Below are 20,222 nucleotides of genomic sequence, written 5' to 3' on the forward strand. Positions count from 1 at the left end.
AGATTGAACCCTTGCTTATCCAAAAAGTTTACAGGTGTACCATAGGCAGAAGCATAGTGGTATTGTCACTAAACTGGGGGACTGGGGGTTTCCCAGGGCCATTAGTCCCTGCTGTAATTCCCAATGGCCTGCTGAATTGTGCAAGAGGGCCAAATCAGGATTGTTGCTGTGCATCAAGTCTGTTGTGAGTCTCCAGGCCCACTGTGTCTGATGAGATCAGCCTATAACCCAGAGTGAGGATCTGATCAGAACTAATTTAAATGACCTAAATGTAATTACTGGGTTTGAGGCCTAATACTCTGACCTCCTGGTAGCCTCCTACCAACCCACCCACCCACTGGAGTTCCCCAGGCACCAATCTCTCATGGTCCTCACAAGCAGGGACCAGACACAGTGTCTTCTGAGGGGGGCAAGGAGGTAAGTACTGCCTCCAACTGTGCCCAGGGGTTCCTCAAAGGCCATGTGATTAGGGAGGAAGCCTTGGGCTGGGGAGGTGATTTGACCTCAGATTTGACCGAGGGAGGTGATAGGGGAGGTATGGAGGAAATGAAAACTTTTTTTGCACAGCAAATTGTTATGATCTGGAATGCACAACCTGAAAGATTGGCAGAAGAGATTTGGTAGTTACTTTTAAAATGGTATTGGTTGAATGCTTGAAAAGGAAAAAATGCAAGGTGTAGGGAAAATAAAGGAAGTGGGATTAATTGGATTTTCTTTTAAAGAATGGGACATAAGAAACAGAAGTAGGAATATACTGTATGGCCCATCGAATCTGCTCTGCTTTCAGTATCATCATGATTGATCTCACGATGGTGCTTTCGTGGCTGGACTTCTCCTTGTTATCCTGGAGATCACTTTAAAATCATGGGATGAAAATAATGATCAATTCTTGAGATGATAAGAAATTAAATACAAAGGTGTTCCAGTAATAGATCATTATCTACATTCAGGCATCTTTCTGCTTAAAATCCTTATTATTGTCTGGGTCCTGTAAAACATTTGAAGTGGCCAGGTCTCATTAAGATCCACACCCCTGAACACCTGGAAGCTGAAATCACAGCAGCACTTCATTCTACAGTAGGCATTACCTTTGGTTGATTTCAGAAGCTGCAGATGTTGCCAGATCTCTTTGAAGTGCTGTCATCCAGACTCGGGAACGTTAGCCTTGTGCATGAATCGCAAAAACTCAGTTTGAGGTGCAGCAGGTGATCAAGAAGGCAAATGGAATGTTGGCTTTTATCACGAAGGGGATGGGGTATAAAAGCAGGGAGGTCTTGCTGCAATTGTACAAGGTACTGATGGGGCCACAACTAGAGTACCGTGTGCAATTTTGGTCCACTTATTTGTGAAAGGATATATTGGCCTTGGAGGGAGTGCAGAGAAGGTTCACTAGGTTGATACTGGAGGTGGGGGGGTTAGCTTATGAGGAGAGATTGAATAGATTCGGTCTGCACTCATTGGAGTTTAGAAGGCTGAGGGGGGATCTTATAGAGACATGTAAGATAATGAAGGGGTAGACAGGGTAGAGGCAGAGAGATTATTTCTGCTTGCAAAGGAAACAAGAACTAGAGGGCACAGCCTCAAAATAAGGGGGAGTCAGTTTAGAACAAAGTTGAGGAGAAACTTCTTCTCTTAGAGGGTAGTGAATCGTTGGAATTCTCTGCCCATTGAAGCAGTGGACGCTACCTCATTAAATGTGTTTAAGTCACAGATAGATAGACTTCTGATCAATAAGGGAATTAAGGGTTATGGGGAGCAGGTGGGTAAGTGGAACTGAACCACTAGCAGATCAGCCATGATCTTACTGAATGACTGGGCGGGTTCAAGGGGCTAGATGGCCTACTCCTGCTCCTATTTCTTATGTTCTTAAACACAAAAAGTCATTAATAAATCCCATCTGTCAAATGGCAAACTTAGAACTTGCTTGGTGGTCTTTGCTGAACAGGTTCAGGAACAGGTCAGGGCCCCTGTGCAGCCAACCTCCAGTGCTGGGATATCAATACAAATCCCTTCTGCACTTTTGCAGAGACACAAATGGTGGCTGCACATTACCACATCGTGTCTCCTGTGCAGAATAAGTGGTGGACTAATCACTTTAAACTCAGCTTGGCTTCAGGGATTCACATTCAATTAATAATCTATTTGTATCAGCAAGTCAATGGCGCAGATTTTGCTGTGGTAATGAAAGCGAAAGATTCACCACCATTGCTTTAAATGAAGCTGACAACATTTTTGGGAGTCCACATTTGCTCAGGATACACGAAAATGCAGAAGTTCACGCTCCTCTAGAAGGCGCACTTCTATAGACTGCAATCTTCCCCGTAATCATGAGTTGATGAGAAATTCCATTTCAGTGCGTTATTCCTCCTGTACAAACCTTTCTAACCATTACACCTTGTTGAATGAGGTGTAACTGCGTTTTAATAGCCTACTAAACTCTGATTTTTTTTAATTCTTCCAATGGGAAGAGGGCGCTGCTGGTGAGGCCAGCATTTTTGCCCATTCCTAATGACTGCTAACACTCCCATTTGCCCTGGTTAGCTACTTTTTATATTTGTTGAATATCAAATGTATCCATAATGATAAAAAAGGCAGAATTAAAAATATATCTATTTGTCCTTTTCTTGAAAGTTTGTTTAACTTTGTTTCAGCTTTTATCTTAATTCAATCAGGATCACTTAAAATTAACAATGAAAAGATTTGGTGTTTTTAATTTCCTGATTTGCTCTATGTGGATACAATTGGCTACTTACTTGCTGTTATTATTACTGCTGCGTGCCAAGACATGTCCTCCACTTGTCACCAGACTTAAAATGTCACTGGAATAAAGGAAAATCATGCCACATAAACTAGTAGATATTCATGGGTAACTTCCTTCGAGGTCAACAGTGAGCACCTTTTCTTTACTGTCAACTTCCTGGATCAATGCTCAAAAATTCTGTAAGAAGTCTCACAACACCAGGTTAAAGACCAAGCATTTTATTTGATAGTAAACCCACAAGCTTTCAGGGCTTGCCCCTTCGTCAGGTGAGTGGAGAGTGGAGAGGGAACTCTCCACACACCTGACAAAGGGGCAAACCCTGAAAGCTTGTGGGTTTACTATCAAATAAACTGGTTGGACTTTAACCTGGTGTTGTGAGACTTCTTACTGTGTTTACTCCAGTCCGACGCCAGCATCTCCACATCAAAAATTCTGTGCCATTATCCAACAGCAGCAAAAAAGTGAAAGTATCATATATTGTGACAAAAATATTCCGCAATAAGTGACAATTAGATAAAAGCAGTGTATGTATAAAGCTAATCAGCTCTCTTTCTCCCCTTATCAATATATACACAGGGTGGCCACAATTCTAACAGCATTGTACCTGTAGATAACCCTGTAAATAAGTCATATTTATGTGACCAATTAATGGAAATAGTACACCTATCATATATTGTGACAAAAGTATTCCTCAATAAGTGATAATTAAATAAAAGCAGTGTATGTATAAAGCTAACCAGCTCTCTTTCTCCCATTATCGATATATACACAGGGTGGCCACAACATTCTAACAGCATTGTGCCTGTAGATAACCCTGTAAGTAAGTCATATTTATGTGACCAATTAATAGAAATAGTACACCTCTGACAATGTGATGGGGGCTACTGTCCCCTTCCTGCCCCCTCCAAGTAATCAAAACAACAGCATGAATTCTAGGTAATGCTTCTATATGCAAACTCTCCAAACTTTATCCAATTTTATGGGACGTGGGTACGGCTAGCATTTGGTACCCATCCCTGTTACCCTTGAATGGAGTGACTTGCTGGGCCATTTTAGAGGCCAGTTAAGAGTTGCTGCATGGCAACGATGGCACAGTAGGTGGCACAGCAGTTAGCACTGCTGCCTCACAGCACCAGGTACCAGGTTCAATTCCAGCCTTGGGTGATTGTCTGTGTGGAGTTTGCACATTCTCCACATGTCTGCATGGGTTCCCTTCGGGTGCTCCAGTTTCCTTCCACAGTCCAAAGATGCACAGGTTAGAAGGACTGGCCATGTTAAATTGCCCCATGAGGTGTAGGTTGGGGGGATGGGGTGGGTTAGTGAGGTAAATGTGTGGGGTTATTGCAGAGGGGTGGGGGGCTTAGTAAGAGAATTATTGCAGACTCAATGGGCCAAATGGCCACCTTCTACACTGTAAGGATTCAATGCTGTAGATCTGGAGTCATGTATAGGTCAGACCAGGTAAGGATGGCAGATTTCCCACCTACAAAGGACATTCAATAAGCAGTTGGGTTTTTATGACAATTGATTATACTTTCTCAGTCAGCATTACTGATACCAGCTTTATACTCCAGGTTTATTAACTGCCATGGTGGGATTTGAGTCCATGTCATCAGATAATCTGACTGAACCTCTAGATCATTAGTCCAGCAACATTACTACTATACCAGCCTGTGCGCAACCCCCCCCACCCCCCCCCCCCGGCCCCCCAGCCCCCCAAACTAGCGGCAGAATGAAAACACGAAGGTCTCTTTAGGAAAAGTGGAAATGCCAAGATTTTCCAATGTATATTTGAAAGATTCAGACAGCCACTCCCGAGTGTGTAAACTCACTGCTCACCTACTCCCTTTTATTGCCCTGCCCTTTTCTCCTCCTTTTCTCTTCTCCTCACCTCCTCTCTCATTTCCCAACTCCTCCTGCCCCTTCCTTCATATATTGCTCTTCAGGATTCATACCACCTAGTTCCCTACTATTCCCTGAATCAACAGTACTCAGTCTAACCAACATCAAAAGATTTGCTGTTTGTGGGATGATACTGAGCACCAAATGGGTGCCAAGTTCACCAACAAAACAGTGATGAAAACGCTTCAGAGTAATTCATCTGGGATCATTGAATCATAGAATCCCTACAATGCAGAAAGAAGTCATTCGATCTATCAAACCTGCACCGACAACAATCCTACCCAGACCCTAACCCTGTAACTCCAAATATTTACCCTGCTGGTCCCCCTGATGCTTAGGGGGCAACTTAGCATGGTCAATCAACCTAACCTGCACATCTTTGGACTGTGGGAGGAAACCAGAGCAGCCGAAGGAAACCCACGCAGACACTGGGAGAATGTGCAAGCTCCACACAGACAGTGGCCCAAGGCCAGAATCAAACTGGGTCCCTGGCATTCTGAGAAAGCAGTGCTAATCGCTGTGCTGCCAATGCTTTGAGAAAGGAGACACTACGTAGACCCAAGTTATTTCTTACCAATATGCACTGAGCATTGAGTTGTCATCTATACCTAGAAGGGTACTTATATCTTACCCTCTAAATAAAATCAGAGAGTTGAGGATGCACCCAATCCATTGAAGGGCAAAAACCACTGAAGATGTGGTGGGGTGGGTGAGGTAATGTTGCATCTCAGGTTCTCTTGCACATTGAAGCTGTGTTTGACATTGGAATTGTTTCTGGTTTGTGCAAGGAGAGTACAAAAGGAGAAAAATCAGCTCCAATCCTGCCCCAAAATAAATGAACCTGCAACTTCACCCAGAAAGAAAACATGATACAAAACAAGATGCAAAAGTCTGAGGTCACATACCAACTGACTCAAGAACATTTTCTTCCCTGCTGCTATCAGATTTTTGAATGAACCTACCTTGCATGAAACTGATCTTTCTCGATACCCTAGCTATGTCTGTAACACGCCATTCTGCACTCTTTCCTTTTCTATAAACAGTATGCTTTGTCTGTTTAGCATGCAAGAACTACTACTTGTCACGGTATGCTAATACATAAACCAGCCTCCCATCCATTGATTCTGTCTACACTTCCCATCGCCTCGGAAAAGCATCCAGCGTAATTAAGGACCCTGGACATACTCTCTTCCACCTTCCTCCATCAGGGAAAAGATACAAAAGTCCGAGGACACATACCAACTGACTCAAGAACAGCTTCATTCCTGCTGCTGTCAGACTTTTTTATGGGCTTACCTTGCATTAAGTTGATCTCTCTCTACACCCTAGTATAACTGTAACACTATATTCTGCACTCTCTCGTTTCCTTCTCTACGAACTTTTGTCTGTGTAGCATGCAAAAAACAATACTTTTCACTGTATGTTAATACATATGACAATAATAAATCAAATCAAAATGTGAAAATCATAAAATCACTTGGAGGCAGCACAGTGGCGCAGCGGTTCGCATTGCTGTCTTACAGCACCAGGGACCCAGGTTTAATTCTGCCCTGAGGTCACTGTCTGTGAGGAATTTGCACATTCTCCCTGTGTCTGCGTGGGTTTCCTCTGGGTGCTCTGGTTTCCTCCCACAGTCCAAAGATGTGTGGGTTTGGTTAATTGGTCATGCCAAATTAACCCTAATGTCAAGGTGATTAGCAGGGTAAATATGAGAGGTTATGGGAATAAGACCTGGGTGGGATTGTGGTCGGTGCATACTCAATGGGCCGAATGGCCTCCGTCTGCATTGTAGGGATTCTATGAAATCAAATCAAATTTTTGATATTGATTTATTATTGTCACATGTACTAGCATAAAGTGAAAATATTGTTTCTTGCGCGCTATACAGAGCATACCATTCACAGAGAAGGAAAGAGAGTGCAGAATGTAGTGTTACAGTCACAGCTAGGGTGTAGAGAAAGAGTAACTTAATGCAAGGGAAGTCCATTCAAAAATCTGGCAGCACAATGGTGAGGCAAGAGTTGGGGCTGAATGCGGGACTGGGTTTCCTTCAGTGATTTGTGACTATCAAGAAATATATAGTAAAAAATAAGCTGAAGGGATCTGAGAGGGAGGAGTTACTGAAGCACAGATTGCAAGTGGGCATGTCTTCCTGGGTTGTGAGGAGGGTGGACATTTGCATTCCGTTGCTGGAAAGGGGGCTCGGCTGGCGTGGTCAGACACAGTGATTCAGGGGGCAGAGGGACAATCTCTCCCACACCTAACAACACCCCCCAAAATAAAGCAGTGAAGGGAGAATCAGGTGCACTGCAGAGAGGAGAGGACATCATGGCACAAGTAGACATGGAGCAACTGAGGAGCAGAGGCGCTGGAAAATCCATCGCCGTGTTGACCAGCGGGGGAGATGCACAAGGTAGCATTTAAAAATTTTTTTTTGAACATTAAAAAATGTGTATGTGAGAGAGAGAGAAAAATGAACAAGCCATCCATGAAACGAAGAGAAAAATTGCAGCATTTCACCCCTAAATCCCCCACCCCGAGTGCAAAACAGCATAAGAGGATTATTATTCTTAAAATAAATAAAAGCGACAGGGTGGTGACCAAATGAGAGGTGAAAGGAAGTGGGGATTTATTTGGCGACAAAAATAATTCTCAAATGCATCGAATTGAGTGGGGAGGGGGTGGGAGCATCACCAACAGCTTTCAGTGCTCTCAATGGAAAAGGGAATCATTTTCTTTTGATCTCGAGATTAATTCGATGTTTGTTTTCCTCCCCGTGGGTCGGGATGTTTGTTGAATTTTTATTTTACTTTTACCTCATCATCCGCCACCTGCCCCGGTTTTTTTTTTAATTGGACGTTGCATGTGAGAATTTGGTTATTTTTAAGCTCTCATTTGGTCTTTCAGTCAGTTATTGAGTTTAGTGACTAACCGGGGCTCATCTCCTCTCTACCGGAAAGCGCTCGAGCCCAACGGTCACAATCGCTCCGTTAACGAACCCCCCCTCCCCCCTCGCGCTGTTGCCATCATTGAGACGGGCAGCGGCCACCTCTTCAGCCAGCCCGGGGTCCACCCTTTTCCGCAAACGTTTCTAACTTTTTTCCAGTCATTTCTCGCCCAGGGTACAAACTGTAAGCGGGTGATGTGGGTTTTGTGAAGGCAACTGATTTATTTTTCTCCCTCGCCTCATGGTTTGCCAGCCTCAATGATGGCGGCCGCGCGTCACGTGTTGGAGGACGTGCCGCCTGGCAGGTTGTCCCTCTGCTGTGGGGACGCCGGCATGGGGCTGGGAGCAGTAAGAAGTCTCACAACACCAGGGTAAAGTCTCAACAGGTTTATCTGGCAGCACCAACTTTTGGAGCACTACTTCTTCATCAGATGAATGAGGACTTGTGCTCGCAAACAGGACATATACAGACACAAATTCAATTTAAACGTTCTCCAAGGCGGCCTTCATGACACACGACAGCGCAGAGTTGCTGAGCAGAGCCAAGGTCCACACACATGAAGACAGCCTCAACTGGTATCTTGGGCTCATGTCACACCATCTGTAACCCCCATGACTTGCCTTACTAACAGTCTTACTAACTGTCCTCTCTGGAGACAATACACATCCCTTTATCCTGTGCTTAATGCTGTCTCCACTCACATGGTCTGTACCTGTAAGATTACCTGCATTCTAGCCATTATCGTGTAAATTTGAGTTTGTGTCTTTATATGCCCTGTTTGTGAATACAAGTCCTCACTCGCCTGATGAAGGAGCAGCGCCCTGAAAGCTTGTGCAGCCAAATAAATCTGTTGGACTTTAACCTGGTGCTGTGAGACTTCTTACTGAGATTGTCTCTCCACATGGACTGACTATATCTACTTTGTAATGCAGTGGACGCTGATATTGCCATTCATGGTTAATGTTCATGTATATAGTTGAACTGTGTGCTTATATAATTGTTAATGCATATGTTATGGGGGATGGGGTTGAAATAAGAGGGGGCACTCAGCCCCTCAGAGTTGTTGATGTTATCATTCATGTATATAGGTAAGTTGTGTATTTGTATAATTGTTAATATATACATATATAAAATTTTCAAGTTTATTTATTAATGTCCCAAGTAGACACATTAACGCTACAATGAAGTTACTGTGGAAAAACTGTGGGAGAATTTTAGCATGGTCAATGCACCTAACCAGCACATCTTTTGGACTGTGGGAGGAAACTTGAACACCTGGCAGAATTCCACACAGGCTGTGACCCAAGCTGGGAATCAAACCCGGGACCCTGGCACTGTCAGGCAGCAGTGTTATCCACTATGCCACCATGCTGCCCATATCGGGGGAGTGGGAGTTAAAGTAAGAAGGGACACTCAGTTATTAATAGAATCGTAGAACCCTACAGTGCAGAAAGAGGCCATTTGGCCCATCGAGTCTACACTGACCACAATCCCACCCAGGCCCTACCCCCATATCCCTAAATGTTTGCCTGCTAATCCCTCTAACCTACGCATCTCAGAGAACTAAGGGGCAATTTTAGCATGACCAATCAAACTAACCCGCACATCTTTGGACTGTGTGAGGAAAGTGGAGCACCTGGAGGAAACTCACACAAACTGATCACCAGGAGAATCACGGGGAGAATGTGAATCCCTCGGCCCATCAAGCCCACACTGACAACAGGTTCTATCCCCATAACTCCACGTATTTACACTGCTAGTCCCCCTGACATGGCGCAATTTAGCGTAGCCAATCAGCCAACCTGCACATGTTTGGCATGTGAGAGGAAACCATAGCACCTGGAGAAAACTCACACAGACATGGGGAGAATGTGCAAATACCACACAGTAATGCAAGACTGGAATTGAACCCAGGTCCCTGGCGCTGTGAGGCAGCAGTGCTATCCACTGTGCTACCATACCACCCTCAGTGTTGTTGATATTGCCATTCACAGCTGATGTTCGTGGAAATAAGTTTATTTATTATTGATTAGTGTCACAAGTAGGCTTACATTAATGCTGCAATTAAGTTACTGTGAAAATCCCCTATTTGCCATATTCCTGCGCATGATATACCAGGAGAGAATTTTAGCATGGCCAATGCACCTAACCAGCATGTCTTTCGGACTGTGGGAGGAAACTGGAGTACCCGGAGGAAACCCACGCAGACACGGGGAGAACATGCAAACTTCACTCAGACAGTCACCTAACCGGGAATTTAATTTATATAGTCATAGAGATCTACAGCATGTAAACAGGCCTTTTGGCCTAATTTGTCCATGCCAACCAGTTCGCTCAACTGAATTAGTCTCATTTGCCTGTGTTTGGCCCAAATCCCCCTCAACTTTCCCATGCATGTACCTGTTGAAATGTCTTTTAAATGTTGTACTTGCCTCTACCACCTCCTCTGGCAGCTCATTCCATACACACACCACCCTCTGTGTGAAAAAGTTGCTCCGCGGGTCCCTTTGAAATCTTCCCCCTCTCACCTTAAACCTATGCCCTCTAGTTTTGCACTCCCCTAGTTTGAGAAAAAGATCTTGGCTATTCACCTTATCTATGCTCCTCAATTGTAATATAATTGTGTTAATAATATTGTCTGGGGCTTTGAAATGGGAGGGGACACTCTGTCTCTCAGAGTTATTGTTGTGAGGGGGAAGAGAGAGTGAGAGAGACTTGATTAGTAGAGAGAGAAAGTGAGAGGTTGTAAATCATTAGGGCACCCACTTCAGCATTGGTCTCCCCAGATTTTACTCAGAGCTGCTCCCTGTCCAGACATGCCATGTATGGATGAGTGATGTTCAGAAGGAAAACACTCAGCACGTATTTTTCAGTCCCAAATTTGAAGTGTTTAGAATGCAGTTCCAATCTGCATTAGCATGTACTCAGGTTCCTCTCTGTTAAAGCTCTCTCTGGATTTTCTTGAGTGATGGATTGGAAAATTTCTGAAATTTCGGAACCAATAGAATCCCTGCAGTGCAGGAAATGGCCATTCGGTCCATCAAGTCTGCATTGACCCTCTGAAAGAATATCCCACCCAAGCCCTCCCCTCCACCCTATTCTCCATAAACCTGCGCATTTTCCATGGCTAATCCACCTATCCTACATATCTTTGGACAGTAAGGTGCAATTTAAACATGGCCCATCCACCTAACTTGTGGCTGTCTGGACTTTGGGAGGAAACTGGAGCACCTGGAAGAAACCCACGCCATCACAGAGAAAACGTGCAGACTGCACAGTGAAGGCCTGAATCAAACCAGGGTACCTGGTGCTGTGAGGCAGCAGTGCTCACCAGTGTGCTGCCCAAATGTCCAAAGCACTTTTTTACTAATTTTTGCAAGGCTCATTTAAAGCACAACTGATCTGATTTCAGATTTCTAATGTTTCTTTGAGGTTGACCACACTAATCAGGACTCGAACTGTAATCTCATCTCATTCCTGCAACAGTTCCTGTCTCTTTTTTCAGCCTGCTTGTCGCAAGCAAGAAATAACACGATTGTTAATTCCTCATAATCACTGATCTCTGTTCAGTCTGTTGCACATCTGACCCTCCTTTAAACTTTCCCCAGCTAAACTTGCTGTGAAATGAGCTGGCAAGTGTGCGAGCACTTTGGCATAAATTCTGAGTTTAACCTTGGGTTGACCTGTACATCTTTTGAGCAAGCTTTCCAGAAACTTCTAAGATGTCGACATTCTGAGAGTGGTTATTGATGATCACATTAGCAAACTCATGTGTCGCACTTATTTCACACCTGCTGCAGAAGGAAGAAAAATATATAGTGCTTTTCATAACCTTGGGGCAAAGCAATGCAGTACATTTTGTGGAGTAGTCGCTGTTCCAATGTAGAAAACTCACCTGTGGTCAATTGTCCCGACATCCATATCCTTTTTGGAAAATTATGGAGTGTTCCAAACACTCTTTGCCATTTCGCAAAGTCCATACAGATAACCTTGATAGGGGCAACACGGTGGCACAATGGTTAGCACTGCTGTCTCACAGCACCAGGGGCCCAGTTCGATTCCCGGTTTGGGTCACTGTCTATGTGAAGTTTACACATTCTCCTCTTCCTCCAGGTGCTCCGGTTTCTTCCCACAGTCCAAAGATGTGCGGGTTAAGTTGATTGGGTATGCTAAGTTGACCCCAGTATCAGGGGGGGTTCACAGGGTAAATATGTGGGGTTATGGGAATAAGGCCTGGCTGAGATTGTGGTTGGTGCAGACTCAATGAGCCGAATGGCCTGCAGTGTAGGGATTCTATGATAGACACCTCTTATCCATAACATCTGTGACCTGCTCAAAAGATTCAGTGAACTAGACAGATATGACCTACCTTCTAATCATCTTCATATCCTCACCCCTTTCCTATCGTTGTTGCCACCTTGGGAAATATTTCCAATGGGGCTCCTGGTGATCAGTTTGCCAAGAATGCTGACAGGCATTGGGCCCTTCGTTGTCCTTATTAGATTCCACACTCAAAACTGAAAAAGACCTGCATCTATGTTTCTAATGGGGCGAATGGGAGCAAAGGTTATGGGGAAAAAGCAGGATCAGCCATGATCGTAATGAATGACAGAGCAAACTCGAAGAGCCAAATGGCCTCGTCCGGCTCCTATCTTTGATGTTTCTATGTAAAGCACCTTTCACAGCATCAAGATGTCCCAAAGCACTGTAGAATCAATGAAACACTTTTAACATGTTAGGAGCACAACGTGCAGTTTGCAAAATGCTGCCACAAGCAGTAATGAGATTGTGACAGAAGGATCATCTGTTTTAGCAGTGTTTATTGAGAGGTGCATGTAAGAAGCCAGAGCACCAGAGAGAATTCCCCTGCTGTTCTTTGAATATGGGGTGCAGCGGGGTTTTTTTACATCTACATGAGAAGGAGTCTTGCTTTAACATCTGAGTAAAAAGGGTGGCACGTTCGCCATTGCAGTGTTCCCTCAGTGCTGCAGTGGGAGTGTCAGCCTGGATTTTGTGTGTGGAATGCGAGAGTGGAACTTTAACGTGTGACCTTTTGTCTCTGAGACATGGGGGCTTTTATCTAAGCCACAGTTAACACCACCGTTACTCCTGTGCTCCAGTGTATTCAGTTTTAAATCCAGATCATTTGAAGTTGTGCAAATTGGTCACAATCTTCTCTATCTTTTGGCAAATTTTTATGTTTCAGTTAATGGTAAAACGTCAGACTGCAGGGCTCTTGTGAGCAGGCTGAGAGGTTGATTTACCCCAAGGCAAAACTAAGTCCATGGCCTGGGCTACAATGTGATGCAGATGAAGCATTAAATTCAGTTATTCATGCCTTACTTTCACACTGCTGTGGCTCATTACCTCCATTCGGATCATTTCTTTTTCTCCACTCTCTCACTGGATGAGGCCACAGAAATGGTTTCCGTGTTTCAGTAATTTTTCAAATGTTAGTTTAGGTAAAAGTGAGTTAACTGTTGCAGTGATGCATTAGGCAGCAGCAATTAGTGCTGTAAGTTGTATTAATATGCAGTGAAAAGTATTGTTTTTTTGTGTGCTATCTTTGCCCTGCACCAGCTCGTTAATGAGCTTATGGCTCATTAATTGGCCACTTAAGGACCTCAATATACCCAAGGGCGGGCAGGCAGGCTGGCCATCTGAGACCTCCATCGCCTCCCTGCAAAATGGGGAAGGTCAGGAGTGGGCAGGAAGGCAGTGAGCAGGCCAGGTGCTGCATTTTACAAACCTTCCTGTCTTCAGACATGCTGCAAAATCCAGCCTTTGGAGTCATCTAATCAGTAAGTTTAACACCATATAAAACAGCATAACATCTAGGAGAGGATTTGGGATATAGAAAATATCACCCAGGGACTTCCACGTCTTCCATCTTTTATTTAATCTGTTCAATTAGTTCTCATCAATGCCAGCACTGCTAGTGACAGTTGAGTTACAGTGTTAAACCCTTGTTGGAGAATCCATTGGATATGCTATTACGATCTGGAGGACCAAATCCTTGACCCTTTTTTTGAATCCTGTAAATAACAGAGCCTTAGCCATTTAAAAAACACTCATCCTTTTATATAAATTCCCCTACAAAACATTTCTTCAAGACCTCCTTAAAATATTACATATATGGCTGCCATCTAAGCAGTACAGTGCCAAAGTGTATGGCCAAGTGGGAAATGTCTTAATTGGTTCATAGGAACATTGGAATTAGGAACAGAAGTAGGCAAATTCAGTCCATCGAGCCTGATCCGCCATTCAATCGGATCAATGCTGATCTCTCCCTGGTCTCGAATCCATCTGTTCTCCTTATCCCTTTTTTAAAATCAGATACTTGTCTATTTCCTTCTTGAAACCATTCGATGATTCGGGCTTCGTTGCGCTACGGGGCAGCGAGTTCCACAATTCACCACCCTCTGCGAGAAGTAGCTCCTCCTCATCTCAGTTTTAAATCTACCACGTCTCAATCGATAGCTGTGACCTGTTATTCCAGATTGTCCCATAGGGGAAATATTAGGTCTACATTTACTTTACCAATCCCTTTTAAAATTTTATGTACCTCGATCAGATCCCCTCTCATCCTCCTAAACTACAGCGAGCATAAACCCAAACTATTTAAATTCTCCTCATAAGTCAACCCCTTGTTCCCTGGAATCAGTCTGGTGAACCTCCTCTGAACTGCCTCCAATGCCACCACATTCTTCCTCAAATAAGGGGACCAAAACTGGACACAGTATTGCAGATGTGATCTCACCAACAGTACAAATTTAACAACACTTCTCTACTTTTATACTCCAGTTCCTTTGCAAAAAATGCCAACATCCCATTTGTCTTTTTTATTACATGCTGCCCCTGCATACTGACTTACTGTGATTCATGAACATAGACACTCAGATCTCTCTGCCATGATGCATTTTGAATCTGCCTTCCATTTGGATAATAATTTGCCTTCCTATTTTTGTTGCCAAAATGGGTAACCTCACGCTTGTCCACATTAAACTCCATCTGCCAAATTTTGGCTTATTCTCCTAGCAGAGATACTTATCTGTAAATCTCTTCACTCCCTGCTTTCCCGCCTATTTTAGTGTCATCCGCAAATTGTGCTCTGTTACACTCTGCCCCTGTTTGCAGATCATTTATTTAGATTGTAAACAGTTAGGTCCGAGGACGGAGCCCTTTGGCACCTTGCAAGTTACATTTTTGCCAGCCAGAGAAAGACCCATTTATCCTGACCCTCTGCTTTCTGTCAGTTAGCCAATCCTCAATCCAATCTAGTATTCTATTCCAATCCCCTGTGATCTCACCTTCTGGATCAGTCTTTTATGTGGCAGATAATATTCAGATAATAACCAGACAATAATAATTGAAAAGTATCAAGGTATGAGATTTTTAATAGTGAATCATCTAAGATATCCAATCCTAATAAAATCAGCCATTCTCATCTATCATAAGGCCCAAGCAGTCTTATTGTGTTCTTGTTTCTTCTTCATCTTCTTGACCTCGGTACCCATTTTAAGATTATATTCAAGATCACAAACAGGCATAAGTGGAGGAGTGGGACTGACTGGAGTGCTGTACAGAGAGCCAGCATGCACTCAGTGGGCCAAATGGCCTCCTTCTGTGATGTAATGGCTCTAACTTCGAATTATATGAAAATCTGAATGGGCGATTCCCGTTTTTAAGGTACAAGTTTAGTGGAATCATGTGAGAAGTATCCAAGAACATTTTAGATTTATATGGTGCATCCTGCCTGATGTGATTAACGGTTTAAAATGTAGCATTTGGATTGAAAACAGGCCAACTAAGTTGTCTCTTGCCCAAACGTTATCTCAGCGGATGCAGTCTCATATCCCATCATGGCCGTAAAGGCACTTTATTCACTGTGAATCCAGTTCACAGAAATGCTGCACCCAATCCAGCATGACATCCTGTTAGGGTCGCACTTCTCTAATCCTCCCAGTTCTGACATACTCCACCTGCTCACTTCAATCGACTCACAGTATGAGGCTCATCTCTTCCAAAAATGAAATACTGCGGATGCTAGAAACTTGTAAGAAAAATAGAAGAGAAAATATTGGAAATACTCAGCCAATCAGGCAGCGTCTGTGGAGAGAGAAACAAGAGTTAATGATTGATTAATTAATGGATACTGCCTAACCTAAAAGCAGCCAGCATGGTTGGGGACCCCACGGGTCCCGGGCATTCTCTTTTCCACTTTCTTCCATCGAGAAAAAGATGCAAAAGTTTGAAATCACATGCCGACTAACGGTGCGTTGGTCCACCTTGTTGTCTAACGAGGGGCATGTACACGGTGGGTCGTGCATGGGCTGCTCTTGGATGTTTCGAGAGTAGCCCAGTACTTCACGTCGTTTGTGTGTGCTTAAACTGGACCAGCTGACGGGCACCACGACAGCTCAGTGACTATCACTGCTGGCTGTGCAGACACATGGATTTGGGCCAGTGTCCGTGGGAGTTTGCACGTTCTCCCTGTGGTTGCATGGGTTTCCTCCGGGTGCTCCGGTTTCCTCCCACACCCCAGGGATGTGCTCTTGGGCTGATTGGTGTAACAAATTGTCCCTAAATTATTCTCCCCTTAATCTGGTTTCCAATGGGGGTACCATAAGCATAGACATGGGTCAAGGGTGGAGGAAGAAAAACACATTGTTAAGATGGCGGCGCGGGCTCGTTGGGCCGAAGGGCCTGTTTCCCGTGCTGTGTTGTTCTTTGTTCTTTGTAATTAATTTAATTAATGAATGCACGGTATTCTTCTATGACTCTATAATGGTCTGAATTTTCCTGGCATCGTAATAGTGGGGGTGAATAAACGATTGCGGGATTGGATGCAGGTCTAAGTGAATAAAGGAGCGGTAATGAGACAAGTAAAGAAATAAAAAATGATACACTAGATGATACTCTATACACACTCACTCACAGTCTCACTCTCTCTCACACACACACAGACACTCACACACACTCTCTCACGCACACACACACACTGTCCAATGTTTGATCCCTTCGTTCACTTACTAATTTGAACTTGGCACTTTCTTGCTCCAGAGCTCCTCACCTCTTTCAGGGCACTTCTATCCTGTTCCCTTAACCATCAATACCATTGATTCTTCCTTCTGTTGCCATCCATTTCTCTCCCTATTATTCCATTCAGTTTTTTCCCCTATCACAGCCATGGATTCTCCCATTACATCGTCTCTTGTCTGAATGGTGAACTCAAGGTGGCACAGCACTGCTGCCTCACAGCGCCAGGGACATGGGCTGGATTCCTGACTTGAGTCACTGTGTGTGTGGAGTTTGCATATTGTCCCTGTGTCTGTGTGGGTTTCCTCTGGGTGCCCCAGTTTCAGCCCAGACTCCAAGGATGTGAATGGTTGATTGGCCATGATAAATTGACTGTAGTGGCAGGGTGAATATGTAGGGTCGTGGTTATCAGATCTGGATGGGATTGTGGTTGATGAAGACTTGATGGGTGGCATGGCCTCCTTCTGCACTGTAGGGATTCTATGATTCTCCCTCCTGCACTCTTTGAAGACCAACCTGAACCTGTCCAGGTCAGTTTACGCCACTGTTAACAGTTTATTATACTGAAGTAACTTACAAATATTGGTACCATCTGAAAACCTACAAACATCTGTACCCGGCTTCCTTCCAAGTTAAATCACTACTTACAAGCGCTATTCTCTTAACATGCAAACTACACCCACCCTGTTGATCCTTCAGAGGAATGCATTCGCATGTTTGTGATGATTGGGGCGGCACAGTGGTTAGCACTGCTGCCTCACAGCACTAGGAACCCGGGTTCAGTTCTGGCCTTGCGTGACTGTGTGGAGTTGCACATTCTCCTTGTGTCTGCATGGGTTTCCTCCAGGTGCTCCGGTTTCCTCCCACACTCCAAAGATGTGTGGGTTAGGTGGATTGGTCATGCTAAATTGCCCCTTAGTGTCAGGGGGATTAGCTAGGGAAAAATGCATGGGGCTGTGGGGATAGGGCTTGGGTGGAATTTTGGTCAGTACAGATTCAATGGGCTGAATGGCATCCTTCTTACAAGTCTCTGACCCTTAATGCACCCTTCTTATAGTGCACAATGATTGCCACAAGCTGTTCTCATTTTTAATTGTACCTTGCAACAACCTCACATCCCAGGTTTGTGAACAGTCCATTAACATATGAGGCATGTTGGTGAGGAAGATTGTGGTCTATCAGCATCGCTAGATTGGTGAATGAGTTCTGCTCCAATGAAACAGTGTTAGGGATTAGCATTTCTAAGGAATGTGGGTGCATATCCTGGAACCCAGAATAGCTTCTAAGTACAACTTCCAGTTCTGCAGTTTGGCCACAGGAGTTCAATGGTAGCAACAAGTCATTTAAATTTTGAATCAGTGTATATCGTTGTGTGGTCTGAGGGTTTCTGCTATCTTGTGGCTGGTATATTCAGGAAGACACTTCATTGTGTCCATCTTGTTCAAAGTTTCCTTTTTAAATCCAGGTCCGAGGCCCTGTGGAATGCTGGGAGGTGAAATCTAGTAAGAAGCCTCACAACACGAAGTTAAAGTCCAACAAGTTTATTTGGTAGCAAAACCCACTAGCTTTCAGAGCACAGGGATAGGGTCTGGGAGGGATTGTGGTCGGTGCAGGCTCGATGGGCCGAACGGCCTTCTTCTGCACTGTAGGGATTGTATGATTCTATGGATTCCATGATAAACAGGAGGTGACAATTCTTCCATTAGCGCTGGGAATGGCACAGAGAGAAGACCTATTTCATCAGGTGAGTGGGATTTCAGTTCACAAACAGGGCACATAAAGTCACAAACTCAAGTTACAAAATAGTGGTTGGTGTCAATGTGCGTGACCTTCTTGGAGATCCTCTCCACTTGGCTTGTGCTACCAAATAAACCTGTTGGACTTTAACCTGGTGTTGTGAGACTTCTTACTGTGTTTACCCCAGTCCAACGCCAGCATCTCCACGTCAGGTGAAATCTGGCCAATTTCTGGAAATTGTCCCATCGCAACTCACCCTTTTCTTTGCATCTCTTGAACTTTCATTGATGGCTTCCTTCTAATTGAATGCATTCTTACTGAAGGACTGGTTACCATATGGTGACTACTACATTGAAATGGGTCTTCTCTCTGTGCTACTCCCAGCACTAATGGAAGAATTGTCACCTCCTGTTTATCATGGAATAAGGGAATTAAGGGTTATGGGGAGGAAGCGGGATAGTGGAACTGATCCACTTCAGATCAGCCATGATCTTATTGAATGGCGGGGCAGGCTCGAAGGGCTAGATGGCCTACTCTTGCTCCTATTTCTTATGTTCTTATGTTTTTATGTTCTTATGTTCATAGAATCCCTACAGTGCAGAAGGAGGCCATTTGGCCTTTCGAGCCTGCACCGACAGCAATCCCATCCAAGCCCTATCCCTGCTAATCCCCCTGATGCTAAGGGGCAACTTAGCATGGCCAATCAATCTAACCCACACATCTTTTGGAGTGTGGGAGGAAACCAGAGCACCCAGAGGAAACCCACGCAGACACAGGGAGAATGTACAATCTCCACACAGATAGTGACCCGAGGTTAGAATTGAACCCTGGTCCCTGACGCTGTGAGGGAACATCACAAACCACTATGTTGCCAAGAATGTGTGCATGAATTTGGGATGGGTGAGTGTTGGATAGTTACGTTGCTTTTTGATAGCAAACATTGACAAAATAAAACACGGATGGTTTGCACCTATAGAGTTGTCACGAGATTCCATTAAGAATGATAAATGTCAAATTCTTGGACAGTGTCCTTGTGACCTGTGAAATCAAATGTCAAACCCAGAATAATCAATTCAGTTCCTACTCTGTTGGTCTGCACAGATCATGACCAGACATTTACCGAACAGTATCTTACTATCCCCTGTTTTATGTAACCACACATAATCTGAGTGGGCAGTCTGTTTTGAAGTAGTGTGATATTGGAAAAGTTACCCTTGGGATGCAATGTCAAACTGAAGCTTGCTTACTGTGAATATTGAAGATCCCATGGTACGTTTGGAAGATGAGTAGGGAGTTGCCCCTGCATCGTGACTGATGTTCTTCCCTCGGCCAACAAAACCGGAACATTTGATTGCAGCTGTGGGATTTTGCTGTGGGCAGAAATTGCAGTATTTCTCTTCATAGACGTCATTTTGCTTGAATGTAGTGCTTGTATGTTGGGAACACTGCCTTAAAGCGCTGTCTAAATGCGAACCTTCCTTTCCCTCCTCACTGCAGTATGCTTTTCACAGTTGTTAAACAGTGTAGTGAAGCAGTCTGGATTCTGTCTGGAGAGAGCAGTTTGAGTTGTATAACATCAGGTGTCGGGGTCTGGCCTTACAATCTGAAACCATGAATTAATAATAGTGGGCGCGATTCTCAGAGCCCATTCACTGCAGGCACAAATCCCATTATGGCCACTAACTCTTGCGGGAGGGTCATAACGAGATTTGCAGTGGTGAGATCTTGATTTGAGATCTTCTCCGATTTCTGTCGGCAACAAAATCTGATTCACATCCAGAACGTGAACCTATTTCCCATGAATTTGAATTAAGTTTAATATCAGTATACAGCTT

At 44.2% G+C, this 20,222-nt stretch overlaps 1 protein-coding gene across 1 annotated transcript in view; it reads left to right on the top strand.

Annotated features, from left to right (window-relative positions):
• Positions 1–6,791: 6,791 nt before the first annotated feature.
• Positions 6,792–20,222, top strand: part of LOC145349917 (ATP-dependent 6-phosphofructokinase, liver type-like) — a 63,438-nt gene continuing 50,007 nt past the window's right edge. The window contains exon 1 of the mRNA XM_080198583.1: positions 6,792–7,076. Coding sequence (XP_080054709.1) covers positions 6,992–7,076 — 85 coding nt within the window. The 5' untranslated portion in view covers positions 6,792–6,991. The remainder of the gene's footprint in view (positions 7,077–20,222) is intronic.

This window comes from Carcharhinus amblyrhynchos, chromosome 11, assembly GCF_965287045.1.
Source record: "Carcharhinus amblyrhynchos chromosome 11, sCarAmb.v2.hapA, whole genome shotgun sequence".
Lineage (NCBI taxonomy): Eukaryota > Metazoa > Chordata > Chondrichthyes > Carcharhiniformes > Carcharhinidae > Carcharhinus > Carcharhinus amblyrhynchos.